At 38.7% G+C, this 27,547-nt stretch overlaps 2 protein-coding genes across 4 annotated transcripts in view; both read left to right on the top strand.

Annotated features, from left to right (window-relative positions):
- The window catches only part of SLC9A3 (solute carrier family 9 member A3), a 53,787-nt gene extending 43,420 nt beyond the window's left edge, over nt 1-10,367 (top strand). Inside the window, exons 14-17 of one of the 3 annotated variants that reach the window (XM_061346312.1) lie at nt 267-342; nt 1,576-1,686; nt 3,004-3,247; nt 5,820-5,958. In XM_061346312.1, coding sequence (XP_061202296.1) covers nt 267-342; nt 1,576-1,686; nt 3,004-3,247; nt 5,820-5,823 — 435 coding nt within the window. In that variant the 3' untranslated portion in view covers nt 5,824-5,958. Of the gene's footprint in view, nt 1-266; nt 343-1,575; nt 1,687-3,003; nt 3,256-5,819 lie in introns of all 3 variants that reach the window. The other 2 variants (XM_061346311.1, XM_061346310.1) reach the window with 2 other exon arrangements.
- A 10,629-nt stretch (nt 10,368-20,996) lies between these two features.
- LRRC14B (leucine rich repeat containing 14B) lies at nt 20,997-23,965 on the top strand. The gene is made up of 2 exons (XM_061346308.1): nt 20,997-21,901; nt 23,323-23,965. Exons 1-2 carry the CDS (start codon nt 20,997-20,999, stop codon nt 23,963-23,965), a joined length of 1,548 nt encoding a protein of 515 aa, XP_061202292.1.
- Nucleotides 23,966-27,547: the final 3,582 nt, after the last annotated feature.

Below are 27,547 nucleotides of genomic sequence, written 5' to 3'. Positions count from 1 at the left end.
CACTATAGTATTGAGTATTCCACAAAATTTGCAGGAAACTAAGAGGTAACATACATCATACAAAGAACCAAAGTTCCTTTCTTTTCCTGTAGTGAGTACAAGTGTTGGGGAGAAACTAATGATATCCCTATTGAGTCTCAAGCAAATATTACAACACATTTCAGCATTATGATGCTGAACTCATAATTTCAAAGGATTCCACATCCACATACCATTGCTATCTGATGATGGTAGCATTTTTGGTAACTTTTTTTGTTTTCTTTCAGCGAAACAGCAGTGTCATACCAAATGGAAAAATACCTTCAGAAAATCCAGCACAAGATTTTACTTTGAAGGAAAAAGGTAAAAAGACTCTTAGACCGATTTCATTAAGTGCATTTTACCAGCTACCTAGTCAATGAAATGTCACTGAAAATTCTTGTTATATGCAACAATGGAGCTGGCATTAAAAAGACTTCTAACCATAACTCAGACCTAAGAGTGGGGATCTGCCCCATGCTTAAATGCAGTGTCTTGACAATATAGAAGTTGTTTCTCTAGGTAGCTTGACGGCAAGTCAAGTTTTAATTGGCCTTTTTAGTCTTATTAAAAATTTCACATTTCAGTTTTGAAAACAAAAATGTTGCAGTAATTGTAAAATAATATGTATCACTTAAAACTGAAATGTGGTCTAAAAGCCACTGAACTCTTACTGTGTTGTTTCTTCTGTTTCTGCATGCAACCCCTTTATCTCAAAGAAAATTGAAGTAGAGAGGTATTCATCTTTTCTTAATGCTCCAAGCAAAGACATTTTTCTTTATTATGTACTTTGAATCATTTTCTGAGCGTATTTTTGTTTGACTGAGAGAGGCAATACAGGCTGGCTGAGTAAGTGTAATAACCTAGAACCTTTTTGCATGGGAAGAGCTTTCCAAATACTTATAAGTAGGTCATTCAACACTGTCTTGTTAAAGAACATTGTATATAGGTGTCACCCCCTACTTAAAAAAAAATAATCTCCATTGAAAGACAGTCTTAATAAGCTTTTTTGTAGCTGTTATAAAACTGATTCTTACTTCTACTGCAGTAGAAGTAGTACTGATGTCACCAGGTTTGAAATCAGTCACAATACTAAATGCTGGCCTCTTTCAAATGATGAAAATGCAGTGACTGCTCATGGTAACAGAATGACATTTGTCAGCATCATTTAATCATGAGTGTTTAAGACACAAAACACAGTAGCAGTGGTGCCATGCCATGCCATAGATTGATTTGTTTCAGTCCCAGGAAAGCAGACAGTTCTGAAGGCCAAAAGTTTAACCAGCATGTGAAATCTCTCTATTATAGCACCAGGTAGTAACATAAGCCGGAAACCTGTGCTGAGTTTCATGGTGTAATTGGTATCTGTGTTGCAAACTCTACATATATTCACATTCCCATTTAAGTGCTATGACTTAAGTGCTATGATTAATCTTTACCTTTATCTAGATCCCTGTTAAGATAAATTTTTGATAACGATGCCAGCAACAGAACAGCATGATAACTATGATAGCTGATACAGATCTCTAATCAAACTGGACTTTATTCTTTTTCCAGATTTGGAGTTTTCTGAATCAGAAGAAAATGATTATGAAACTTTGCATCTAGGCAAAGGAGTTGACTTCCTGGCTAATGTGACACAGCAAAATTTCACAGATGCTCCTACTGGTAAAAATATTAATTACCTACAAAGTTGGGGTTTCTTCTCTCCATTGTGAAAACAAAAACGACCCAGAAATGCTGCCAATTTAGTTGTAAATGTTGTTTTGATTTGTTGTGTTCTATTAGAAAAAATATTTGCTTAATGTTAATTATAACAGATAACAAGTTTTGGATATTTGGAGGTATGGAGTGCATCAAATTTGCTAGTGATAGAGGTTGTGAGCATGACTACCTAAACCAGTCCTAAACCCACTAATTATTTCTAGCAGCAGAAATGTTATTTTAGAGTTGTCCTACCTCATGAGACCAGTCAATACTAGTCTTTTGGAATGGTTTTCTACTTGCACTTTGTTGTGATAAACTTCATGCTTTTTCTTTCAGGCCAGATTTCTCCTCTTAAATTCACAACTCCTTCACTTCCTTACAGGCTCATAGAAGTCACTTGAAAAGCGCAGATTTGTAGTATTCCTGGAGCATTCATTGGACTTGATTTCCAGCCCTGAAAAGCTCCAAAATATCAGATAGTGTATTACTGTATATAACAGAAATTATATGTTTTATAAACTTTTAAGATTTATTATTTCTCTTTAGCACTTTTGTATTTGAATTTTCAGCATGCCACTTATACTTCATTTGTAACATGGTGCATACAGTGAAGAAAAATACTTGTGTCTGTATTTTTTGGCAGATATAGCCTTTTCACTGTTCCATGACAAATTCTATGTTGGAGAATGTATAAAGACATCCAGAAATCAGTCCAGAAATAAGTGGGCGACAAGATGCAGACCTAGACTAATTTTTAAAATTTCTTTTTCTGTTCAAACACTAGAAAGTTAATATCTATATTACAAGGCCCGTGTAACTTACTTGTGACTGTTACGTGGCCTGCTTGAGCTCTCTCATACACATCTGAGTCCTTTTATGGAGTTCTGCAGTTTATGCTTTTGCATTTTTTTTTATCCCCCTTTTTTAATGGCTTTGATTTGAATTTTCTGCAGATATTTTTATTGTGCTTTATTTTGCTTAAAATTTTCAGACTCATTTCTACTTTTGTTGATTTTGGTTTTTGTCTCCAGATATCCCAAACATAACTGCATATTGAATATAATATCCAGATTTTCTCTTTAATAGAAATCCAATATTACTAGTAATAACCAAGGTAGAAAGAGCAATCTGTGTGTGTATAATGGTCCCACCTATACTGGCATGTATCGGTCTATTTTTCCCCCCATTACAGCTATTCTTTTACAAAGCATCTTGCTGTGTATTACCAAGAAATCATTTTCATTAACTGTATTTGTCACTCATTAACTTTTTTTTTAGGAATTGATAACCCAGTATTTTCAGCTGATGATGACCAAAGCATCTACACAAAGTTCTCACCATGGTTATCTAGTGAAGACACGGTGGTACCATCACAAAGGGCCCGAGTGCAGATCCCATATTCTCCAAACAACTTCAGACGGCTCACACCATTCCGGCTCAGCAATAAATCAATAGATTCCTTCCTGCAAGCAGATGGACCAGAGGACCGACCCAGATCTTTTCTCCCAGAATCAACACATATGTAATATTGTAAAATATATTATCACTTTTGTTTTTAATCAGCCTTCTTATCAAACCTAATTACTGACAAGTAAACTTACTTTTCTGAATTTTCTCCTCACAGAGCACCTCTTTCCTTCCTGATTTCTTCAGACAACTAAGTATCTTCTATTTTCCTCCAGCCTGAATAACAAAACAGCTTTCATTTTCTTTCTGCAGATCTGTCAGACTATTTGGGGTCCAATGCCTTGCTGTTTTTATAAGGGTCCTGCTCTTTGCTTTGGCTTAAATGCCAAGAAAATAGCATTCCAAATACCAGAATATTGTGCAATCATTTTCAAGAGGTTTCAGGTTTCTGGATTAGTGAGCTCTAGATGACAACATTTGTACCTGGATTCCCTCACAGTGATCAGGTACTCTTTAAACGGTGATCAGTCTTTTTGAGTAACACTATCACTGCTGTCTGCAAATGTCAGCAAAGTAGTCTGAAGCCCCAGAAAGACAATACAGTTGCTGATACCAAAGGATATGGTTTGCCCATAAGAAGTCAGATGAGTCATTTAACCATTGGACTCTATTGCATTTGGTTGTACAATAGGAGCAGCAGGGCTAGACCAGCAATGGGCTGGGCTAAGTTTTGCATTCTTACCGTTTTTAGAATATGATTTTGACTCTATTGCTAAGAAGCCTTGAGGCAGTTCTGAACATTTGTCCTGGTTATTTAGCCATTGATCAGGAAGGCAAAATCGTCCCACTGCTACAAAACAGGTATTTCATGACAGTGCTAATGTCATCATTAAAATACATTAAAAAGAGTTTAAAAATTAAGCATGTTTACTAGAATGTGTCAGAGTTCCCTTGCACAGGTAGAGATGATTACACAACAGCCATACTGTGGGGAAGCAGAATTCTATTTTTGGTTAGAACTTTATCGTTACACTGTAGATTTATCTAAATCCATACCCTATTTTGAAACCAGACACATGGTTAGCTTTCTGATGCAGTAAATAACTTATTGCTTCCAATATATTAGAGGCTTAAAATTAAATTGACTGTGAGTTTAAATGAATATGCTAGCTGCCCTTGAATTCTTGCTCTATGGCAATTTTTCACACCATAAAAAGGAGCCTCCACTTCTGTAATCAAAACAGTCAGTGCTGTAAATTAGGTGGGTCAGGCCACAGTTCAAACATCATAATTGAATAGAACATAGGGCACTGAGGGGATTATGCAGTGAGATGCAACAGTCAGTTTCATCATTAATTTGCTTTTGTGGAATCCATGACCACAAACATGTAATCTAGTGTCCTTTATGCACCAACAAATAAAGGAATGTGGTAAGCTGAAACTACTTCTGTAGTTAATTGATGAAAGTTTGTTCAGACAAAGACCTCAGGATTAAGAGTCAATGATGTTTTTATCTGAGAAGAGCTTCATAACCTTTTGAAAAGAAATAGAAAAAGAGGTTATGTTTTTCTGTTCTGGCCTCTGTCCCTGCAAGAAGATGTGCTCATTCAAGTGTAATTACAAAAAGCATGTTGCTTTCTTTACTGGAGGAACCTGTAAGTCTGTGGTTGCTTCTACTATTCAGTTTCTTATTAATGCATCTTTGCTTATTATGATGTTTTAAAATGAACAGGGGATTAATTAAAGAACTATGAATTAAATTCCCACATCCTGATCGACAACTTGAACAATGACCAGCATTTTGAAAGGAAAACTTCTCCTTGACACTTATCCACATTGAAATTCCCTTCACTCTTTTTCCCCACTGAGAACATTGCCATTAAGTATTGTTATATGACTTGCTGAACATTTTCTTGCTAACTTTTGTTCTTTTCCTCTATTCTAGTGCCTTATTTATAATTGACTTTATTATTAGGAACCAGTATATGTAAGGTCTTGTGAGGGTATCTTTGATATATCAAAATCACTGGGGTTTGACTGCTTTGTTTCCTAAGAAGTATTTTGGGAAGTTAGATTTCCCAAGCTAATAAGCTTAGACCTTGAATACTCTCTGAAACAGTCCTCTGAATTATCTCCTTAATAAAATTCTCCTAACAGGAGGATGATACTGCAATTCCAGTTAAAAGGTTTTGAAAAACAACATAAGCTGGAAGCCAAGGGTGGAAATCTCAAGTCTCTCCACAGAAAAACATATCATAGGTTCTGGGCAGTAAGGAACTGACTCCCTGGTGATAAGCTCGGCTACCTGATTGAAAGAGCATCACCTTTTTTTTTTTTTTAAGTTTCTGAAATATTTCCTTGCTGAGCATCAGGACCCTAATGACCAGATGATGGCTCCATGCCCCAAATGTCTGAAACAGGCAGTTGTTCATCACAGACACTCAAGTTTTGCCTGATACTTTGCAAGGATAAGAAGTTTAATAAACTCACTTCAAGTCGTCAACAGTAGAAATCGGGACAGGGTACAGCTCCCCAAGGGAAAAAAAAAAAAGGGGGAAAAAATAAAAATAAACCACCAACTTTCATAAGACTTTCATAAAAATAGCAAAAGGCAAACCAAAACTAGTCAGTATCTTAGAAACAGAAAGTGTGTATTACAACTGTTTCTATTTAATTGTGTTCTCTAGGTGATATCAACCATGACGTTGAAATGACAGAATACTCCTCTTCAGATGATCAACTAAACCAAACCGAAGGTGTTTCAGTGAATCCCCTCCACTTCTTCCCATCATGTCTTGAGATGCCTTGGACACAAAACTATTCTTCACTGGAAAACAGAGGGAATGTATCTCTTCCTACTGTCTCTGAGTATATAGCTTCTTGTGACCCAAATGTACCTGATCTCTTCTGGGAATCAGGTACAGATACGAATAACAAAGAGACAGTAAACTCAGGTTATTGTTCTGAAGTTAACTACAAATCACAGAATTCACAAGAAGATAATTCCTTACTTATGTTTGAAGGGCTGGAAGACTCTTATGTGAAGGAGCCCCAAGAGAAGAAATTGTTGCTTGACACACAAGGAAACTACAGATCTGCTGCCAGACGTGTACAAAGCCGACGTTCTTTTCACAGGCCAAAACCTCTGCAACACCCTAAGCTTCAGAAGCTAGCATCTCTTCCAGCATCTTGCCATGTCCCTCCACATTCTTTGGAACAAGAAGAAACACAGTTGTGAGCCAACTTTCTCATTGAAAGGAGAAGATGAGAGAGAATAACTTAAACAAGGGGCTTCTATAAAAATAGAAAGCAACCTATTGGTTCATGAAGTCTGCTCTAGAACGATTTCAGATGGAAAGGGAGTCTTATGATGTCAGAAACACTGGAGTTTTTGTGCTGCACTTACACTTTTAAGTTCTCATTCATAATGAAGGGAAACATGCCTCCTTGTTATTTTGTTCATGTAGACTGTTACAAACGATCAATATTATTTTTGGAAGGCTAAATCAAGAATCTTTTCAAATGGTAAATCCTTGGGGTTTTACATGGAAACGGTTTCTTATGCCATTATGCCATAAATACATTTAAAGAAATAGGCTACATTTGATGCTTCAGTAATGGAATTAAATATTTATGACGTATGAAATCAATGTAGGAGAAGCCAATGGTTAGCCTCTTGCCTGCTTTTAAATGATGTTTTAAAGTCTACTGTGATTGAAATGGATCAGTGCCTTTTATAAGTGCAAGCTAAAGAAAAATATTTTCATGCTCTTGAACATTTGTGTTACTGAGTTATAGTGGGATAGTGACTCTGGTGGGAAATTTCCCAGGGAGAGGAAAGTCCTGGCATCTTGAAATTCAATCAAGGGCTCCAGGAAGGCTATTTCCTTCCTTCACCTTCATTTCCTCTACTCAGTAGCACTGGAATGTAAGAACGTCCAGAATTAGTTCAGAGTTTTAGTTTGTGTGGTCACAGGCAACACATTTCATATTCTTAATTATGCTGCTGTGTTTTAAATAGCCTCACTCAGACAGAAGTGTAAATATTTGTCATTTTTACTGCTGCTTTGGAAGACACCTTCCAAATACTCTTTTGGATTTTATTGTTAATTTATATATAATTTTCAATAGCTGATCAGGATAATGGTCTCTCAGATCCTATCCTGTGTTTTGCCACATGGTTTAAGTGCCACAGTGACTCAGGATGTTGATGGTACAGAGGTAGTTTGGCTACTGTGTATATTTATATATCTGTTTGTGTTAGGAAATTATTTTTTTTGTCCCAAATTTTCTGTTAAATGATATTAATTAAAATTGCACTAGACATCTATTGTGTATGGATTTGGTCTGCATCACCTTGAAGACAGCGGAGACATCAGTGAAAGCCAACTCAGATGAAGACTACATAAAAGTGAAAACTGAGACATCTCCTGGATGTATAATACTACATAACAGTGTATACTTCGGGGGCATATCTGTATTTTGCCTTGGATAATTTCAGTCCTGAATTTTTTGGCTTGAAGTCTTCTGCGGTATTAAGTTGCAAAGATTCAGTGACATGAATAGAAGATGAGTGCTTAGCTGCTTCTGTGATCCTAATGTGCACCTTATTTCTATTTGACATCAGTGTAAACCATTGGTAAATAAACTGAGTCACCTTCAGGGAATCTAAATTACTGAAGACAGAGGCTTTATCTGGTAAATTTTACTTTATCATAGGAATTAGTGGTTGTTTCACTCTACCTACCCAGATTTTGAACAGTTTTTAAGTGATTCTGTGTCAGATGTCAAACTTAAGATTTACCCAGACACCCAGAAAGAGTGAAGCAATGTGTGAAAATTCATGCCCACACCTTTTTTCTATCTTTGTCCTCTTTGCTAAAACTGCCTGTTAGGCTAGTGCAAATTGCAGATATGTGATGGAAAATGCCATGTACAAATCTAACTAGATACATAACATATGCCTTTAGAGACTAGATTCAGAGTCCTGGTTCTTTTGATATCAACACACAAGCAGCTGCCTGTTTGCAGGCAAATCAGTGCCAAATCAGTGTTCCTAATTGGAAAGCATCATCGCACAGTTCTAGTCTTGTTAATGAGGGTCATAAGACATAAGGCTGTCTCCAGTAGGGATGCTAATTTTGTAAATAAATAATGTAAATACAATTTTTGTGAACTGAGTACCTATGAACATACTATTTTGTGAAGTGGACAATATTAATGCTGTTCCAGATACTATAATTGGAACAAGTATTTCAGTCACTGGCATAGATATATAACAGGACCATGACTAATCCCACTTACTAGCACAGGTGAAGTGCAATGTGCCAAAATCTGACCTCCAGTCTCATAGCAAAATGCTGAAGCGCCAACACCAAAGTTGGTAAGATGCTCATCAGGTATAGGCTTTGAAATAGAAGTTTAATCTCTTATTGCTGCTGTACAGAGGTCATTGCTGTGTTGCAGTCAGAAGAAGAACCACACTGCAGACTGTGTTTTCTGCATGATTCTTGAAGCATTCCTAATCTATTTGTGTACAGGCTACCTCAAGAAAACATTTGAAAGTCATCATTATCAGATAGGAATTTTCACCAGACAAATGTTGCGCTCACACACAAGAGTAAGCAATTTTGAAAATCACAGGATATAAGATTTTAATGTTCTTGTGTGTTTTTATGCTAAATAAAAGAGGATCAATTGATAGGCCAGTATTTACAAACACAGCAGTCTGTGAAAAGTCAGCAGGATTCTGTATGCTTTTGAGAGGGCTTTGGACTCTAGGCGTTTTACAAAATAGAGAAACATGCCATTTTTAGCAATTCAGGAAATGGAAAGACACTATATACAAAGGCTTAACTCTTCATTTACTTTCAAAGGCCTTAGAAATTGTATGTTATGTCACAGTAGTTGAACAGATGAAGGATAAAATGGGCAATTCTGATAGCAAAGAGACCTCTCCCTGGAATAGCTTGCGTCATTTCTGAGGCTTGTATGCCACTGGAAGATGTTTCTAGTATAATCGTCTCTACAGCAAAGTTTTGTTTGGCATAGATTCTCAAATTGAAGTGTAATGGAAAAAGAAAACACAGCCTCATGTCCCCATTTTCTATATTGAGAACATACTCTTAGTTTGAATACAGGGGATTAGGATTATAATTCCTTTTTTTTTTTTTTCCAAGGCAATTGCTTCCAATGTCTACCAAGTACATATGAAAAGCAGATTATAAGAGTTCATCATGTCTCTGACCTTTTTTTTCTATACTCTTTCTATATACTTTCACATACCAGTACGTGTCCTGTGAGTGCAAGTGTTTGGTTGCTTCTTCCCCCTTCAATCAGTCAAGCACCACTAATTTCCATCAGCGCAACACAAATTTAGATCTGCTGAGGATCTGGCTGTATGTATCAGCTTCCTTTTTACCATGTGAATTAGACCAGAATGGTCAGTTGGGAAATCAGTTCACCTCTGCTGAGGCCAGTGTAGTTCTTCCCTCCCTGGCCAAAAACTCTTTTCTCTAAATACTTTTGTGACATGCTCTGTCAAAGAAAGGCAAGTTGGGAATTCCAAAGTGGCTATTTATTAAACAAGTAACTATGGTCTACCTTCTTGTAAAAAGATGAAATATTTTATATCTCTTCTATACATTTAACCCCATGGATAAGATTCGTTTTGACAATGTTTATTATGCTGCACTATGGCCTAGCAATGTTAAAAGAAAGAAGTGTTACCCGCATTCAGATAAATTCTGAGCTGACTGAGCTGTGAAGCTAGTTATTGAAATATATGAAATTATGTTTTATAAATATACGGTCTAGCCAGAGATTTATGTAACAAACGTTGCAAAATAATCACGTGCCTTAAATTGTTACTCTTTGGAGTGCTGTTGTTTGCAGATTTTTGTGTGTATTTTCGAAAAGGTGTCAACTTATTGCATACATTTTTTAATAAGTCAATTTGTTCTGCTAATGTGTCTTTATAGAAATGTTTTAATAGTATATCATACTGAGAAGTTTGGCAATAAATTGTATCACTTTGGTGGAATCACACTGCTCTGGCAAGTGATTTCAAGAATCATTTATTTAGTACATCGGGAGAAGACTCTCCATACAAGACTTCTGAGAAGTTTGTATTTCTGTTCCCAAATCAAAGTTAAAAACAAAAAAGTGTACTGCTGATAACTCGTGTCATTTATAAAATGCAAATCATTAAAAGCAGCAACAGAAGTTGTAGAAGATCTCCCGAGTCTCTCTAAAAACTACAGTTCTATTCCCACTGCAGTCAGTGACAGAACTCCTATTCACTCTATAAACCAATAGTTCCATCCTTAAAACAGAAGGGTTCATATTTCATCGAAATATATAAAGAGAGGTTGTCATTATAACAACACTATAATTTAAATTTTACATATATGATGATATAATTGATGATATGATGACCTAATTATAATATTCTTTTGATGCAAAAAAAACAAGAGATCATAAAATCATAGAATGATTAGGGGTGGAAAGGACCTCAAGATCAGCCAGTTCCAACCCCCCTGCCATGGGCAGGAACACCACACACTAGACCAGGTTGTTCAAAGCCCCACCCAACCTGGCCTTGAAAACTTCCAGGGATGGAACAGTCACAACTTCCTTAGGCTGTTCCAGTGCCTCACCGCTCTCACAGTAAAGAATTTCCTCCTTGTACCTAACCTAAATCTTGCCTGTTTGAATTTGAACCCATTATCCATAACCCTTGTCCTATTGTTACAGTCCCTAACAAAGAGTCCCTCTCTGGCAACCTTGTAAGCCCCCTTTAGGTACTGCAAGCCTTCTCCAGGCTGAACATACCCATTTTTTTCAGCCTTTGTATCGATTTTGCTTTACTGTGCTGTGTTTTTTGAAGATATGGTAGTCACTAATGCCAGACAGCTTGACATCCTACACAGAAACAAAGGAAAGTTAATCCAAGGTGTTTTGTATTGGATTAATCAATTTTCCGTGAAAGCTCTGTGATCCCAGTGAAAATTACCATCTCCCATGACATCCTCCTGCTGTCATCCTGTTTCCATACCTCATATTGCTTTCTACAGTAGATAGGAGGCATGGGGTGAAGAAGTAAGTTCTAAATTTGTTTCTAGAGTAGTGGAATTAAATATTTATTGGAGTTAAGTAAACATTTTCTAAGTATGGATTTGAAAAGATTAAAATACACACAAGCGACTGAACCACATGCTAGCAAAAAGGTGCTGCAATGGCAAAATTAGATAGAACTGGTTTTGTGGTATGTCCATGCAATAACTAATTAGCTAATGCATCATTAAAGCAATCGGAGAAGTGTCATCCCTTACCACTTTTGTTGATACACAAAATATACAAAGGCCATGATTTTTCCAGTGGAAAATGAGCACTGAATGCTACTGGTAAGGATTCTGATAGGTCAGATTTAATGCTTCTTAGTTTATTGAGCTAAGAGGTTCATCACACTGAAACAGATCCCAGCCTTTTGCAAATGATGCGCAAACACAACTGGCACATAAAAGATGAGAGAATTCAGTGCTGTCCATTACTTAGAAACACAAAGTCATGATCAGCACAGTAGATGCATACAATGTAGAGTGAACAATCTAAGAGGTTTTAGGTAATACTCCATATGGGCTTTAATATTTTAATCTTTAAAACCAGTGAAGTTATAACTAAATTTCAAATCCCAACTGTGTTTTCAATTTTCTGAAACAGTGTTGGTGGACTGAACACACCACAAAAAGCCTTTATATTCTTTCCCCTTCACATCTGCTTCAGGCTCTCCTCACATGCTCAGGGGCATCCCAAAGTTTTGTACCTCTGCACTTTGTTCCTCACGGATCTGCAGGTAGAGAGAGGCTCAGTGCTAGTTATTAGCAATTGCAGCAAAACCAAGATGTATGCCTATGGAGTTTACAACATTCTAACTCAGTCTGAAATCCTAACCACACCTGAGGGTCAAGTTTCCTTACCTATATTATACCCCACTATGCTCAACAGTTATGGAAGAGCAGGCTTTCAGTGAATTTCATTTGATATTATTATGGATCTGAATTATCACCTCTGCCTCACAAAAAAGAAGTTTTCTGATTGGTTAGGTAGCTGATGTGCCACACAGGACCTGTACTTCCGACCACTACAGATGAGTTGGATGACATGCAATGCCTTTGCCAAGAACCGTCCAGAACACATAACTATCCAACATTGCTCTTGTTAGAGCTACTGCATTCTGTTATTTGCAAAACCTTATCCTTCTCATTTGTGCACAGTTAACATTTAATTACTTGCTGTTCTGAAACATTGATGCATCCATCTTGAATACACCCAACATGTAATTCAAAGAAAACAAATATGACTCTGTGTAACTGGGCTGTGAACGGTGGGGCTGTAGATGAGTGAACATTTTGCTGAGACTGCATAAGACAGAGAATCAAAGAAATATTGAAGAAGTTCAGTTGGAAGGGACTTCTGGAAGTCATCTAATCCAATCTCTGAGGATCTAGCTCAGATCTAACTAACTTGGAGCTAACTGACCCGTCAAATCAGGCTAGAATCTGGATAGCAGAATGGCAGGATTCACTTCTTTTCATACACACACTTTCAGCTCTCAAGGCTATTTTCTCAACTCACCAGAAGAAAACCTACCTTCTGGCAGAAGGCCATCAGGGTATCCTCAAGAAAACATTCCAAGCACCTGTCATCCCTGGTGTCTAGAGGTTCATACAGGAGCCAAGAGTTCAGACTGCAGAGGACACGGTATGGTATGCTCAGGAAAGAGTGGGGTTGAATCACTTCACCTACCATATAAAGACTTCTGCATATACTAATCCTCATAATGGGTGTTTATAAGGGGTGTTTATTATGCTGATATGTGTGGTGCCCTTATGAGCATTGATTCATTTTGCTATATGAAAGACACCACTCCTCTATTCCCCAGAGGTGGTCGCTACAAGTATGATCCCAATAACAGGATTAAACATAGGCAGTCTTAACTTTCTTCAGCTTTTTAAGCAGCACTACAGGATGCTGTGTGGGTAGTGCTGATCATGTAACTGCTCTGCAACAATTTTGTACGTGGCCAAGATTCTGCATGTGATAGTGAACTCTGCTTTCCAGTAGTCTTCACCACATAAAAACAACTATCTTTGAAACTTGCCGCCCAGAAACCAACCTGGGATTTTATCCTGTATTTTTCTCTTCTGACAGAATTTTAGTAGATGTTAAAACCTCTTGTGATGGACTTACAATACATGTGCTTTTGCTTCTTTATGACTTAGGTAAGACACCAAAAAGAGTAATTGCCTTGAAAGACTTCTAAGTGGTACGAATGCTTTTTGATGTTTAGGTGTAAATAAAGCTTTTCCTGTACTTGTACATTGTGATACTACAAGCAGAAGAGAACTAGAAATGAAAAGCCCTCAGTTTTGAGTCTTTGTGCGATTTTTGTTCCTCCTGTATCCTTGTCCCCCTTATTATCCTTTTCTTTTTTCCTGACACAAATCACATTAGGAAACAATACTCTTGAGGCTTCCCTCCCTCTGCCCCCCCACCAAGGTTTACATTAATCTAAATGGTTTGAAGCAGCCTATGGAATGAGGGGAGATAGGACTGTGTGATATTTCAAAATACCCAAATATTGAAGGTCCACTTAATTTATTAAACTCCAAAGACAAAAACTGCTTGTATGGAGGCTGCTGGTTTATTCTGCAGTTCCTTTCTGTGTTTGTATGCTGTTCCTATCTAGTCCCAAGCCCTGCTTTGAATAACCAAACAAGAATGGCTGATGGACTAGACAAAAAAAAAAGGACAATACTGATTATGTTGGCCAATCAATTCAACCTGACTATAATCAGATCAGTTGATATTTTTGCAGTATGCTACTATTTCATGTTATTTGTTAGGATTAAAAAAACAACTTTTGGGGGCAGCAGATACATCTTGTTTATTTATTTCTGTGTGTCATCTCTGTGATTTTGGAATATTTTGACTCTTTCTTGTTTCCAAACAAATTAAGTATGCAGACTTCAAATATGTATGAATTGTTTAAAAAATTTATTTCCCTTTGCTATCAGCTTTTCTGCAGCAGTCCTGAGGAGCACTGTATGATGCCATATAGATTACAGGTTGCGGAACTCTGGCCTAGACTGAAGTGATGGTACATTGAAACAGCCTCTCTGAGTACCATCTTTCTCCCAGATTGTAGGAAAAAAAATAATCTTATGCTCTTAGGCAACTCACATTCAGACCTTTTGATCCAAAATTGTATGTTTAAAAATGCAAACTCATGTTTCATGGTTTGTGAAATCTTTATCTTCTGTTGGCAGACATTCCCATCAAGATAGAATTAAATGGATAATTCCTGTGGGGTTTTCTTCTTCCTGTCTTCTTAATCTTAAGTTAGGATTTGCAATTATTAATAAGCCTGAGGTATTGGAAAAGAGATCTGTAGTGTGCTTGGCTCCTTCTGGAACCTACATTAGCCTCAGTGGGACCAAAAGTTGTAGTCTGTCACCTGCATGCAGTGAAACACTGAGACATGACACAATATGGCATGAAGCTCTTCTCAGTCTATGCTGCATTATCTGCTCTGTTTCTTAGTAGTCTCAAATGAGATTTGTGTGTGGACATCCAACACCATGGACTCAGAATGCTGGATGTGCTTGAAAAACCTTTGTATCACCTACTGTATGTTTTGGAAAACTCCATGAGTTTCTTTCTGAGGACTAATTAAAAAATAAAATTGTCATCTTAATAAAATACTTACCTCCACGATATGTCCTTTGGAATGGGCCCACAGCTTCAGAAACTGGTTTACAATCCCTCCACATTAAAGATGTATTTCAAGACCCATCTCTTTCTCTTCAGTGTAGAGAGCATTAGGAGATATGTCAAACAAACTAGTAAACTATCTTGATAAAGCATAATATCAATTGGGCTTACTTAAGATTAATTTTTCAGTAGGATGAAGCAATGAAGTCCTTGCAAATAGTTGTTAAAATCATGCATATCTCAAATGAAACTGAAAATAATAGATATGTTAATACAGAAATTAAGGAGGGGAAGCTTTGAGCAACCTGGTCTAGTGGAAAATGTCCCTGCCCTTGGCAGGGGGGTAGAAACTGGATGAGCTTTAAGGTCCCTTCCAACCCAAATTATTCTATGATAAATGGTATCAGGAAAGATGTGTGCAACTGTTCAAAGTGTGTATTGTTTATCATGCAGAACAAAGCCATATCCAGGTGTTTCCTTTAAAAGCAGAATCTGGTTGAAGTGAACTTTTTTAACTTGACATCTCATTGGACTACTTCTTTGCTGACGGTGTAACATAACTGCAACTGTCTCTTTCATTCTCTTTTAGAGTGGAAATACATCTTTTTTAGGAAATTGGTGGCAAGAGCTGGTACCCATAAAAATAAACAGTGCTTTTGAACAAACCTCAAGACATGCATGATATTCTGAAAGTTTTAAAGTTGTTGTTTTTTTCTTGCAAAAGTTTTCAGCATTTGTTTTTGGACTTGCCAGCAGCTCTGAACCTGGGAAGCAAGAGTTTGCACAACTCATCTGCTGATTCTGTCTTTGATCACTGAAACATGAAATGAACTAAGTTTTTCTGACCAAGTTAGTTCAAGGGAATCATCCAACATAGCAGATTGTTTAACATCTCTCCCACTGCCTAGATCAGAATACACAGTTTATTTTGCAGGTTCCCAAACAAAAAACAGAGGTGGGAAAACTCTGAAATCAGGAAAAAGCTGTGCTGTATGTTGTCGGTGCAGGCTGAAGTATTTATTGCCTTACACTCAGATACTGACCTTAGAACTGCAGAGCCGCAGGCAGTTTTAATTTTCTTCCTTCTGTTGCAAAAAAAAAAAGATGGGCTAACTTTGTGTCCTTGTGTTCAGAGATCAAAATAAAAGCCTTCTCCTGTGTTCAGAGATCAAAAAAAAAAAGCCTTCTCCTGGTGATAGAATGTAACTTTTTTTACAGAATTACTTCTCAGCCTTATTTAAGGATTTGTAAACTTATTTTGGCTTACAAAAATCTTACTGTCATCAAAGCTTGCTTGGAGTAGCGAGTGTTACCTACACTATGTTACATGTAGCTGTTACCCTCTAGCGTTCGTACGTGTTGCAACAGGACAATTACGATTGCTACCTTTTTATTTGTTTGTTTGTTTGTTAGAAACAGTATTTTTTCCTTATCTGAAATGGATTTGCCTGGTTTTGTGCCATTCCATAAGCATAGGTTATATTTTAATATTCCAATGCATAAATTAGCTCTAAAAGAACCAGTAAGAGTTACTGAATATGTAACTATATATTAGACGAAGAGGTAAACAAGATCTTTCAGATATCCATCAAATTCTCAGTATAAAAATCTTGATTTTACATTTGCATTTTAGTAACATACTTATTTTTGAAACTTTATGCTGGATTTCTAAAGGGGCTTGTGAATCTTGGTGATTGCAAATATTCAGTGTAGCTTTTCATATCACAGAATGTATGACACACATAGAAAAAAAACAGACAGGATATACTCAAAGAAGAACCGCTGCATATTTTGTTGATTAATATTTTTAATATCCCTTGTGTTATTAATTGCATTACATTGCATCCCTATGTTAGGAAATGCATGTAGTGAAAATGTTGGTTATTGATATGTTATTTCAGGAAAGAGAAAGTATTACAAAGGTGTCATTAAATATAGTATTAGTAGTGATAAATAAGATGAATCTTCAAAGACATCTGCAGTTCTTTATATGATTTTTTTCTTGATGTTAACTGGCATTGAAATTCAGCTGAAAAGTGCATGAAGACAATGTAATTGCTCTTCTTTTGCTCCAGTAATAGCTAAGTGTATGAATATTACCTTAATTATTGTGAGGTGATATTCTAATTTTCAAGTTCTATGGTTTGTCAGTTTCCTGGGTTTAATCAATTGAGTTGATTTTGGTGGGATAGAAGTACTCATTAAAAAGAATGGGTGTTTATTAGTTTAGTAACACAATAAATAATCTGAAAAATAACATACACCCAGTTGATAAACCAGGTGTTTTACTTAGCAACAGTATAGAAAGCAGTTTGTGTCACTCCCTAAGAGAAATGAGTGAAAAGCATTCAACAGTTCTTCAGTGTTTATTTGGAGGAGGAAGGGGAACACTGTTTGTTTGGTGAGTTGTGTGTTTGGGGTTTTTTCTCTGTGAAAGATGGATAAATAATAATTACTATTTGCATATGTGAATGACCTGCAAGGGTAAAGGGAGTAACTAAATGAGTTAGTGGTAGATGAGCTAAGCAATTCTACATTAAAGAAGATTGATGGCCTTTAAGTTAAGAAGCCTCAAGATCTGCAGTTAGCTGTCTAGCTTATTGGAACATGAACCTTCCTGACTTCTTCTAGCTTCCCCCATTGATTTCCAATGAGGAAATTTTTAAGTGGCAGCAGTTTGTTAAATAAGAAAATAAAATGCCTAATGTTGCGAGCCAAAGCATCCTCCTGATTGTGTCAGTAGTTACCAGCTGTGACTGTTGCATTACCATCTTCCTGACACTTTAAGCCCTGACAGCAAGGCCTCCTTTAACTGACTGGAAGCTATAGGACCCTTAAAGAATCCAGACATATGTCATTAACGCTATCCAGATATCTTTGTTTCCTGAGAATAACCATATGAAGTTGTTTGTCCAGCATGAGTCGTATTAAGAAGTAGGGAATTCAGTTGTACAGATCTGTAGGACAAGACTGTTATTCCCTAACCCAGCAAATGTGCAGTATGAATAATTATTTATAGTTTCCTCAAATAAGGGGCTGAACTTAGCTATCTTGATACTGTCCCCTTGTAAAACTCAAGGGTATGACTTGGTGAGTGGCAGTGAGCTCATTTAACAGAGCTCCTGCTCTTCTATGCTCTTGTCATTTACTGTGTCTAGTCCCTTACTCAATTTAATTCTCAAAGGCAGTGGAAAAGAACTCAGCAAGAAACAAATTCTTCCTTTCCCAAACTTTGGAATTTTACAGTGAGAATTAAACCAGTGCAAGCTAGGATGCTGAGCCTTGTGGCAGGGAAAAGAAGAGAGGATAAAGGGACAGGGTACAACCCCTCTCCCTTTGAATGGCACCAAGCCATTAGAGGTGTCTGTGAAATCATGGGCTGGTTCCATTCCATGGACATGGAAACTCAGAGGTAAAATGGCCTCTCCATCAAGCCAAATGTGGGACTGGAAATGGCAGACACCTCTCTGGATTTGCCTCCCTCTTTATATGTGCTACTATGAATAACACATTCTAAGGGGACATTACCTGGGCAACTCATATTTTTATCAGTCTTCTTCTAGAATTAAATGCTCTTTTAAAAAACAAACAAACAACAAAACAAAAACAAAAATAACCCCCACCTTTTTTCTTCATTTTGTTTAAATCTTCAATCAAGAAAAAAGATTTTCTGTTACCCTTGAACTAACCTGAATTGGTTAAATGTGATATTTTTATATGCTACTAAATGAGCATAATAAATACATGTATCTACTGTGATAGATGGTATGACATATTTTATCTAGTCATAGGTTAATAAATAATGTGCCAGCCCATCACAAACTCTTTCTGGAATGCTTTGGTAGCAGGAAGACCCTGCAACAGAAAATGTGTTTTGGGGGAAGCAAGAAGAGGGAATGTGAGAAAGAGGAAGGAAAAGGCTGCCTGACCTTCCTTCTCATTACTTCTACACGCTTTTTTCTCTGTCTCGTAAATTGGAAAACAAAATGAATTGTCAGTATGCCAGAGTAAATTGCCTTTCTTTTTATTTCTTCAGGAGTGGAAACATTTAATGTTTATTTCTTCAGCAGTCTAGTCAGTTGAAATGCAGCATTATTTGGACTTTATGTAGGCAATTATCCTCTCGCTTGTAGATTTTTTTAGGGCTCCAATTTGTTAGCTTGTTTTCATGCTTTGGAATTTCCTCTAAGGTGAAATCTAAGGCTGTTAAGATTGTGCTATAGGGAATATCTGAAGTTCTGTAAACATGTTTTCTTGCAGGGCAGCACAAACTTGTATAATTAAAATTATTTTTAATATATTTTAGCAAGACAGAAGGGAAACTTCTGCCAAAGTCAGAGTGCACTGTGGTTTTGAAATCTGAGCACTGAGGGAGCCAGATGCAGATATGGCGATCCTAACATTCAAGAAGAGTGATAACAGAACACAAATATGTTGTAGCCAATTATGATGTTACTGATTCTTTCTTTTTTAATCTCCCAGCATCACTTGCCAGCTAACCACCAACCCCAAAAGACATAATGTTGTAATCGATTCAAGATCTTAGGTTCACCATTCTCTCCATCTTAAATCTAACTGATGTTGAAACTATTTTAGTACTCTTTTAGAAATATTTAATATTTATAAACATTTTTACATAAAGGATAAATAAATTCACTTTTCAAAGTGCTGTTAGGTGACCAAAGGAAATCTCATAAATTAGTGATGGGGGGTAGGGGGAGAAGGGAGGTGCGTAAACAGGTTCTGATCTCCCCTTTCTTAACTCTTATGCTAGCAGATAGAAAAGCATCTTCAGGTGGAAGTATAACTTCCTGCAGTAGTGTATTCTTAAGGATAGAATTGTCAAGAGAGCAGCTTAAACCAGAATGGCAGTATAAGCTCCAAAACTCTAGGAAACAAGGACTTTGGCTTCCCTCTAGCTCTAGTACAGTCGTGACTTGTGAAGATCAGGGTTTTCAGCTTGCTGGGCATGGGGAGAGTTTACAAGATTCTTCAGTAGGTCCATAGGAGACAAAACTCTCTGTTCTGGTTTCAGAAGAGAAATTTGCTTGCCATCATATCATTCTTGAAGACTTCTCTGTTGCCCAAGGCTTCCCCAACTTTTTATTGTACAAATGCCATAGGATGATCACAGCTTATCAAGTTTCATTTGTCAGTTTATTTATCAAAAAATGACCTTGGAATCATCTGTATAATATTGTTATCATACATTTTAGTTTAAACATTGTTTTGTCTTAATTCCTCCTTGCATGTAGATACTTAGATCTTCTGCACGTAGGCAGTAGCATTCAGGAGTTAATTCAGGGGTTTTACCTCCTAGTAGCAGATGCTAACTGATTAGCATCTAAACTACTTTTGTTTAGATAGTTGCCTATTCAATGAAAAACTGGAACCCTTGAGCAAAAACATTAGAGGAGTAAAACTAGCCCTGTAAACATTTCTGCTGCCTGCTTCAGTAAATCAGCATTTTAGGATCTTTGTAAGGACTTGAGTAAAAATAAAATAATTACCACTCATGTTATAGTAATTATTTTATTCAGATAATTTAGTGTTTTATAAGATACCTTGGAGATATGGCAGATCTGCCTTAAGGTAAGGCACTGAATTAAGACAGACTGTTTTGACTTGTTTTTAAATTTAGTTGTAACCAATCCCTAGAAATCTATCCAAAAGAAAAATCACCATGTGAATCTGTGGAATACAGATCATGTTGTGTTGAAGTTGGAATCCTGACTGTCTTTCTGTATAGCACAGAAAAGATGAATACTCATGTATATGTGCTGCCTTCATCTTACTGTTCCTGCTGGCGGTGTTCTGTACTTAGCTGAGTTAGCTTTGCTATATGTGAGGACTGAAATGAAGTAAATGATCTCTGACCAAAGATCTCACAGTTAATTACTGCAGAATCACTGTGTAGCTCCAAAATAGAAAGCTGAGGATCAGCATGTGACTGTTCATTCTGCCTTCCCAGCAAGGTTTCCGTTAGCAGCAAACAGCAGCTGCAGACAAAAATAGAAGGTGATAAGCAACTAGGATCTTCAGCTAAATGCAAAGTCACTCTCCGTGACAGCAAGGAGTCCAGAAGAACAATGAAGTCTCTCCGATTCATTAGTGCTGAAGCATTCGTGTCAAATGCAGAGTTTGCCAGGAAGACTCTTGGTGGTGTAGCCCATAATCTTTTTCCTCTTCTTTTTAAAGCCAGCTATTTACTAGAGCAAGGGGAAGTTATTCATGACTTGGTAAAGAACTGGCCACTTGCTGACTTTAACATTGGAAAACTTTTGGGAACTACTGTGGACTATCAGGAAGATCTGAGCCATAGAACATGCTCAGTGTGCTTGGAGAACTGTCTGACAGGCCTGAGAGACTACGTGCTGAATTATTCTTCTCCCTACATGAAAAAGTTGAAAGTGGTGGACCTCACGGGTATAAAAGATGTTGAAGTTCAGCTTTGTGAGTGTAAGAAGAGAATGGGCAGGTGGACCAGGACACAGCTGCTCTCTAAGCTTTGTTTGGAACTGCTGGTTTACCTGCAACAAACACAGTGCAATCCAGGTACCTTTGAAATCAGTATTGATGTGTTAATTGATTTGTATGTTACAGAGCGGAACTATGAGCTGGTGATGCAGGCCCTGCTAAAAAAATGCTACTGTCCACTAAAGATCTGCTGTGTGGCATTCAGATCTGACAACCTGGCTTTGCAGAAATTCTTCTACATCATAAAGCTCACCGATTCCTCTTTGTTGCGCAAACTGGAAATAGTTCACAATGTACGCTTGGAAATGGAACATCTGGAAATACTCTTCAACAGTATTCACTTCCCTCTATTGATGTCCTTGACCTTGCCGGCACGAACATTTAATGTGCGGAGGTTCACAGATGCAGATGAAGGGATACTTGCTAATATTGGAGAAAAGATGGGTGAAATGACACAGCTGACTGAGCTGAGTATATCCTTTTCTATACTCACAGGAAGAATACGGAAACTGCTCAGGTAATTTTGTCATCCAGCTTTTAGTCAAAGTGTAAGAACCGCTCTTCGTGCGTCGTTGGGGAGAATAGGAAGCCAGTGTTATTTAATACATATAGAAGAACTGTTATTAGTTTTCCAGAACCACTCTGACTAGAATGATGAAAATATACTTTGGCTACCACGTAAGAGAGGGGTATACCTAGACATTTTTAATTTGCCATGTTCTTGAGCTTGTATCTCAGTCAGCTTGTCTGGCTTTTGGTGCAAGACCCAAGTCCAGGTATTTTTCATATTCCAGGTATTTTTCAGGGTCTCTAGTGAATTTTTGTCCTCTAAAAACCAGGCAGTAAATCTACTGAGATTCCGCAGATACTGTATTTTTAGGTGGGCAGGGGGACAGTAGACTTTGATTCAAGACTTTCATTTTAGTTGTGTCTGTTGATCTCAAAGCAAGAGAGATCTGATGCTTTTCTGTACTGCATATTAACCTAATATATGAATATTCATGATGAATTCCTAGGAAAAAATGGCAATTCTCAAAAAGATACCAAGTTGCCAGTGAACAGTGCTCATATTTGAACAGAAAATAAGTTAACTATTTTTTTAGATGCTCTGAAAAGCAAAGGCATTCAAAAGTTTCATTCAGACAAATCACCTTGGTTTAAAATTGCTCCTGTACAAAGTAACTTCATTTAAAAGATGTGAATGGCACACTGCTTATATTGATAGAAATAAATTACAAATTCCTAACCTTGGTCCAGCTGAGGCCTGTGGCAGAAGTCACACTAAGATTTAGTATGTATGAAAGGGATCTCTATTTTCATCTGTCAGAGCTATTTTATATTCAACTAGAATATTTGCATATAATCTCAGGAACACTTCTTCCACCCTTCATCATCTCAAGGTCTCTTTGAAACTCTAGAAAAAATCAATGTGTAAACCTCCTGGGCATTTAAAAATATACTAGAAACAAAATGAGAAACAAAAACAGATGTCTTGTTAGAACACTAGTTAGCGTTCATCTTGGCATGAATCCTGCCTTAATGGGAATTTTCTAAATCTCTGGAATTATAACAGCTTTCTACAAGAAGCAGCCACCAATACTTTCATGGTACTAATGATACGTCGTTAATTCAGCAAGTAATAGACACTTGCCAACATGTAACTGCTCACAAAATAGACACATAGGATGTTATCAAATTAATCCCCATTAAAACTACACAGTAGGAGACACATAAAAAAGGAGCTAATTAATGGAACTGACTGCAGGAGGAAAATTACTTGTCACTGTTGGCATATGTTTTGTTTCGTCAAAAGAGGTTAGAAAAATAACAAATATGGCAGATGGCTACATTCGCAATGTGAACAGTCGCATGTAACTTTGTAAATGTAGCATTTCAATGTTTTATGTCATAAAACTTTTTCTGTCTTTAATTCTGCAGCCCACTAAAAACTCCACTGAAGATGCTGGATGTTTCTAACTGCTCACTGAACCATGCTGATATGGCCTATTTAGCCAACAGCTTCCATGCTAATCACTTAGAAGCCCTGGACCTGAGTGGTCACAATATACATGATCTTTACCCATCAACATTCTTTAAGCTTCTCACCCATTCCTCTTCAGTACTCAGGAGTCTTACCTTGGAGGACTGTAATATCCAAGACACTCATCTCAACATGTTGATTTTAAGTTTAAGTCCTTGCCAGAAACTACAGGAGTTTAAGTTTATTGGAAATCCTCTGTCATCCCAAGCACTTAAACAGCTTTTCACATTTCTCTGTGAATTGCCAATGCTGAAAACTGTGGAGTTCCCAGTTCCAAGGGACTGCTACCCTACTGGCATCACCTACCCAATTGATGATGCCAGTCTCTGCAGATTCGATCAAAGAAAATACGAAAGTGTAGCAGAGGAACTTAACCTCATCTTACTCCAAGCAAACAGGGAGGACGTGAAAGCTTCGACTCCACTCTTTGGCAGCTATGATGCAGCTGTTGAGGAGACGAACAATGAACTGGGAGCTTACCTGATCAAGTCCTTCAAAGAGACTTTAGAGAAGTTCACTACTTCTTTAAAAATGAGTTAAAGATGCAACATGGTGATAAGCTGCTGTCAAATCAGAAGTCAGGGTTTTCTAGAAATATACCTTCATTGATCAGTCTTGAGGTTTAATTTCTTGGCTGAATTTACTTTTGATCGAATAGCCTCGGATCATCTGAGGTATTTTAACTACACCATATCTATTGCATACACCTTATATAAGCACTATTTGCTAGCAAATGAGGACCCTTAAGAGCTTATTATTTTTCACAAAAGCACTTTATTTCTCAATAAAACAATAGGTGTCTAAGCTTTGTTGATTTCCTTTGGATTCAGCAATGAGGCTTGTTATCCCTACAGAAAAGAAAGGAAAGCCCTTTCCCAAGCCCAACAGTTTGTCTAAAAGATTGTGCACCAATTCTCACCTATGGTTCCCTAAATCAATTTTTGTTTTGCCTTTGGGCATCCAAATTCAGCAGTCTGTGTTTAATCCAGTATATTCCCAGTAGTGGGGGATGTATAAAAGCCTCCATATCTCTATGCCTTTCTTCCACAGACAGAAGCATGATAAAACCTCCTTTTGCATGGGGAATTACAGAGGTTGTCAAACACATTGTGCTGGTGAGGAGTAAACTTCCATACTGACGAGTCAGCAGACCAAATGGCTGGCTGACAGGAGGTGATTTTCCCCTACTTCCCCCAGTAATATAAAGAGGATTCTGCTGAAGCTCCTGCCAAACATTTTACAAAGGCATACCAGGACAGTGCTGCACAGCCATGCTTCTGATGTCAGCAGGTAAGTGCCTCAAACGGCTCCCTTTGTTCAATCAGTTTCTTAGCTGATGGAATGTACCCAGCTGCTTTCAGCTCTTTTAAAGAAAGTCTAGGACAGTGGCAATAATGCAGAAAAGGCTAGTTTCAAAAACACATATAGAAAAATGTATCCAATGCCAAGTTCAAAAAATGTGGAAAATGGACAAGGTGGGTTGCTGAAGTAACTCGAAGTTCATCTGCATAAAACTGCCCTCTCCTGCCAGGACTGTGCGTTGTTCTGCCACAGAATTAACAACCACTGCCTGGAAAACAAAATGAAAATCACATTCATTTGGCAAGCTCCAGTGCAAATGTATTTGAGTGAGAGAGTAAACAGAATCTCAGACCTCCACACACACTGTGTTGGAATGCTGGTAAAGGGGCCAACAGGGTGTCAGGGTGCAGCCACAGGGCCCCACAAAACAAATCTGGGAAAAGTACTGTAAGGGGGGGAAGAGTACTAAAAGCAGGGGTGTAATATTTCCTACATTTAGAACCAACTGGGTTTGAAAAGACCTTTAAAATCATCGGGTCCAACTGTTACCCCAGGACTGACAAAACCATCACTAACCCATGTTACTGAGGGCCTCATCTACACAGTTTCTTAACTCTTCCAGGGATGGTGATTCCATTTTCTTGACAGCCTGTTCCAGTACCTGATTACCCTCTCTGTTAAGAAATTTTTCCTAATATCCAGTCTAAACTTCCCTGGTGTAACCTGAGGCCATTACCTCTTGTCATATCATTAGTTACTTTGGAGACCTCCTTTCTCCATCCTCCTCCAAGGTGGTTGTAGAGAGTTTCCCCTGAGCCTTCTCTTCTCCAGCCTAAACAACCCCAGCTCCCTCAGCCACTCATCACACTTGTGCTACAGACCCTTCACCGGCTTTGTTACCCTTCTCTGGACCCACTCCAGCACTTTAGTGTCTTTCTTGCAGCTGAGGGTCCCAGAACTGAACACAAAGACTCCAGGCGCAGCTCCTGGGGAACAGCCTGAGGCTGCCCTGACCCGGCTCACCTCCAGCTGACCGGGAGCTGCCACAAAGGGCGATTTTAAGATCCTCGACCCACCACTCCCAGGAGCCAGCGGGCAAGGGACACCCCTGCACACACCGAAGAGGCTCACTCGCCTCATGGATATCTTCAGCCTTCATCCACCGCCGCCACCCGCAGCCCCCCGGCCGCTCTTGCTACCGCGGGACACCGCGCATGCGCCGGCTGCCGGCGGAGAGCGAACGCCCGGCTGCAGCGCCGCGCTTCGGCCACGAGGCGGCAGCATCCGCAAGCACCCGGCGGTTGTTTTCCTTACCCGGAGGCAACGCAATGCCCGTCGCCGGCGGGCGGCAGCGTGGAGCACTCGCAGCACCGACATCGTTTGGTCCCCGAGAGGCAGCAGCGAGCGCGGCGGGGGAGCCCTCCATCGTGCTTGTCATGCGAAGGGTTAACCGATGTACGGGGGGTTAGGGTTAAGCCGCTTGCTTAACAGTGTTATTGCTTACTCGTGCTTACTCAACAAATATGTGCTCAACACTTATCGTGCTTGCCGGAACAGAGTGGGAGGACCAAGGCTATTGATAGGAGGAAGGAACTGTAACTCCTGTTCTCTGGACCCCTAAACCAACTGAAATCAGCTTTGCAGTTTGGACACTGACTAAATCACCAGGGAACATGCACAACGACTAGAGATGAAGAGTTCAGGGAAGACTCGTTTACTTCATCTTGAGAGCCCCGCCCATGATCGCCAGGAGACCCTGCACAAGCAAGGACCTTTTACCTCATTATAATATGAAGAGGGATAGGTCATGAATATGTATAGGTGTGTTGTGTAACCTCATGAATATGTAATAGTTTAGAGGATAAATACGAAGAACAATGCTGAGGTGCACATGTTTTTGGAGGAGTGCTCTCCCATGCGCCTCAGTGCTGAATAAAAGCATACCTACTTTACAACTTCAGCGAGTTGTGGAGTCTACCCACGTATCATTTGCGCCCATGTGTCAGGGCAATTCCAGGCAAAGCTACAGGTTGGGCGGAGAAGTGATTCAGCACAGCCCTATTGAGAAGGACTCGTGGGCGTTGAGTGATGAGAAGCTCAACATGACCCGGCAGTGTCCGCTGGCAGCCTGGAAACCAGCCATGTCCTGGGCTGCATCACCAAGAGGTCGAGGGAGGGGATTCTTCCCTTCTGTTCCAGTCTCATGAGATCCCACTGGGAGTACTATGTGCAGTGTCCTCAATAAAACAAGGCCATAGACCTGTTGGAGCGAGTCCAGCTCCAACCAGGAGGCCACGAGGATGATAAAGGGGCTGGAGAACCTCCCATACAAAGGCTGAGAAAATTTGCGCTGTTCAGCCTGGAGAAGTGTCGTGGTTTAACCCACAGCCAGACAGCTTGTTACCCACTCCCCCCCCTTCTTGCCCTCCCCCTACTCCTGGGGGAACGGAGAGGAGAATCAAAAAGAAATGCAACTCCCACGGGTTAAGAACAGTTTAGTAACTAAGGTACAATACGAATCACCACTGCTACCACCAACGACAACAATGATAAGAGAAAACAGCAAAGGAAAGGAGTACAATACCACGCGCCGAACCCCAGTCCGACCCGGCCGACCCCCTCTCCTTCCGGGTTCCCCCCCAGTTCCCCCCTCGGCATGACGTGCTGTGGTATGGAATACCTCTTTGGTCAGTTTGGGTCAGGTGTCCTGTCTCTGCTTCCTCCCGGCCTCCCCTCCCTGGCAGAGCATGAGACTCACAAAGTCCTTGGCCAAACCAAAACATCATTTTTATCAGCTTTGTTCCGAGCCCGAAAGTCAAA

Source organism: Neopsephotus bourkii, unplaced genomic scaffold (genome assembly GCF_033783945.1).
Source record: "Neopsephotus bourkii isolate Nb327-2 ecotype Australia unplaced genomic scaffold, CSIRO-AGI_Nbou_v1 NB_272, whole genome shotgun sequence".
NCBI classification, from domain to species: domain Eukaryota; kingdom Metazoa; phylum Chordata; class Aves; order Psittaciformes; family Psittacidae; genus Neopsephotus; species Neopsephotus bourkii.
The sequence above is the reverse complement of the archived record's forward strand: the minus strand, read 5'-3'. Positions and strand labels throughout refer to the sequence as shown.

Bases quoted from the DNA above. Each gene is read 5' to 3' on its own strand.
- LRRC14B (XM_061346308.1), top strand. From the start codon at position 20,997: ATGAAGTCTCTCCGATTCATTAGTGCTGAAGCATTCGTGTCAAATGCA. The intron at 21,902-23,322 runs GTAATTTTGTCA...TTAATTCTGCAG, and splicing joins AGAATACGGAAACTGCTCAG to CCCACTAAAAACTCCACTGA.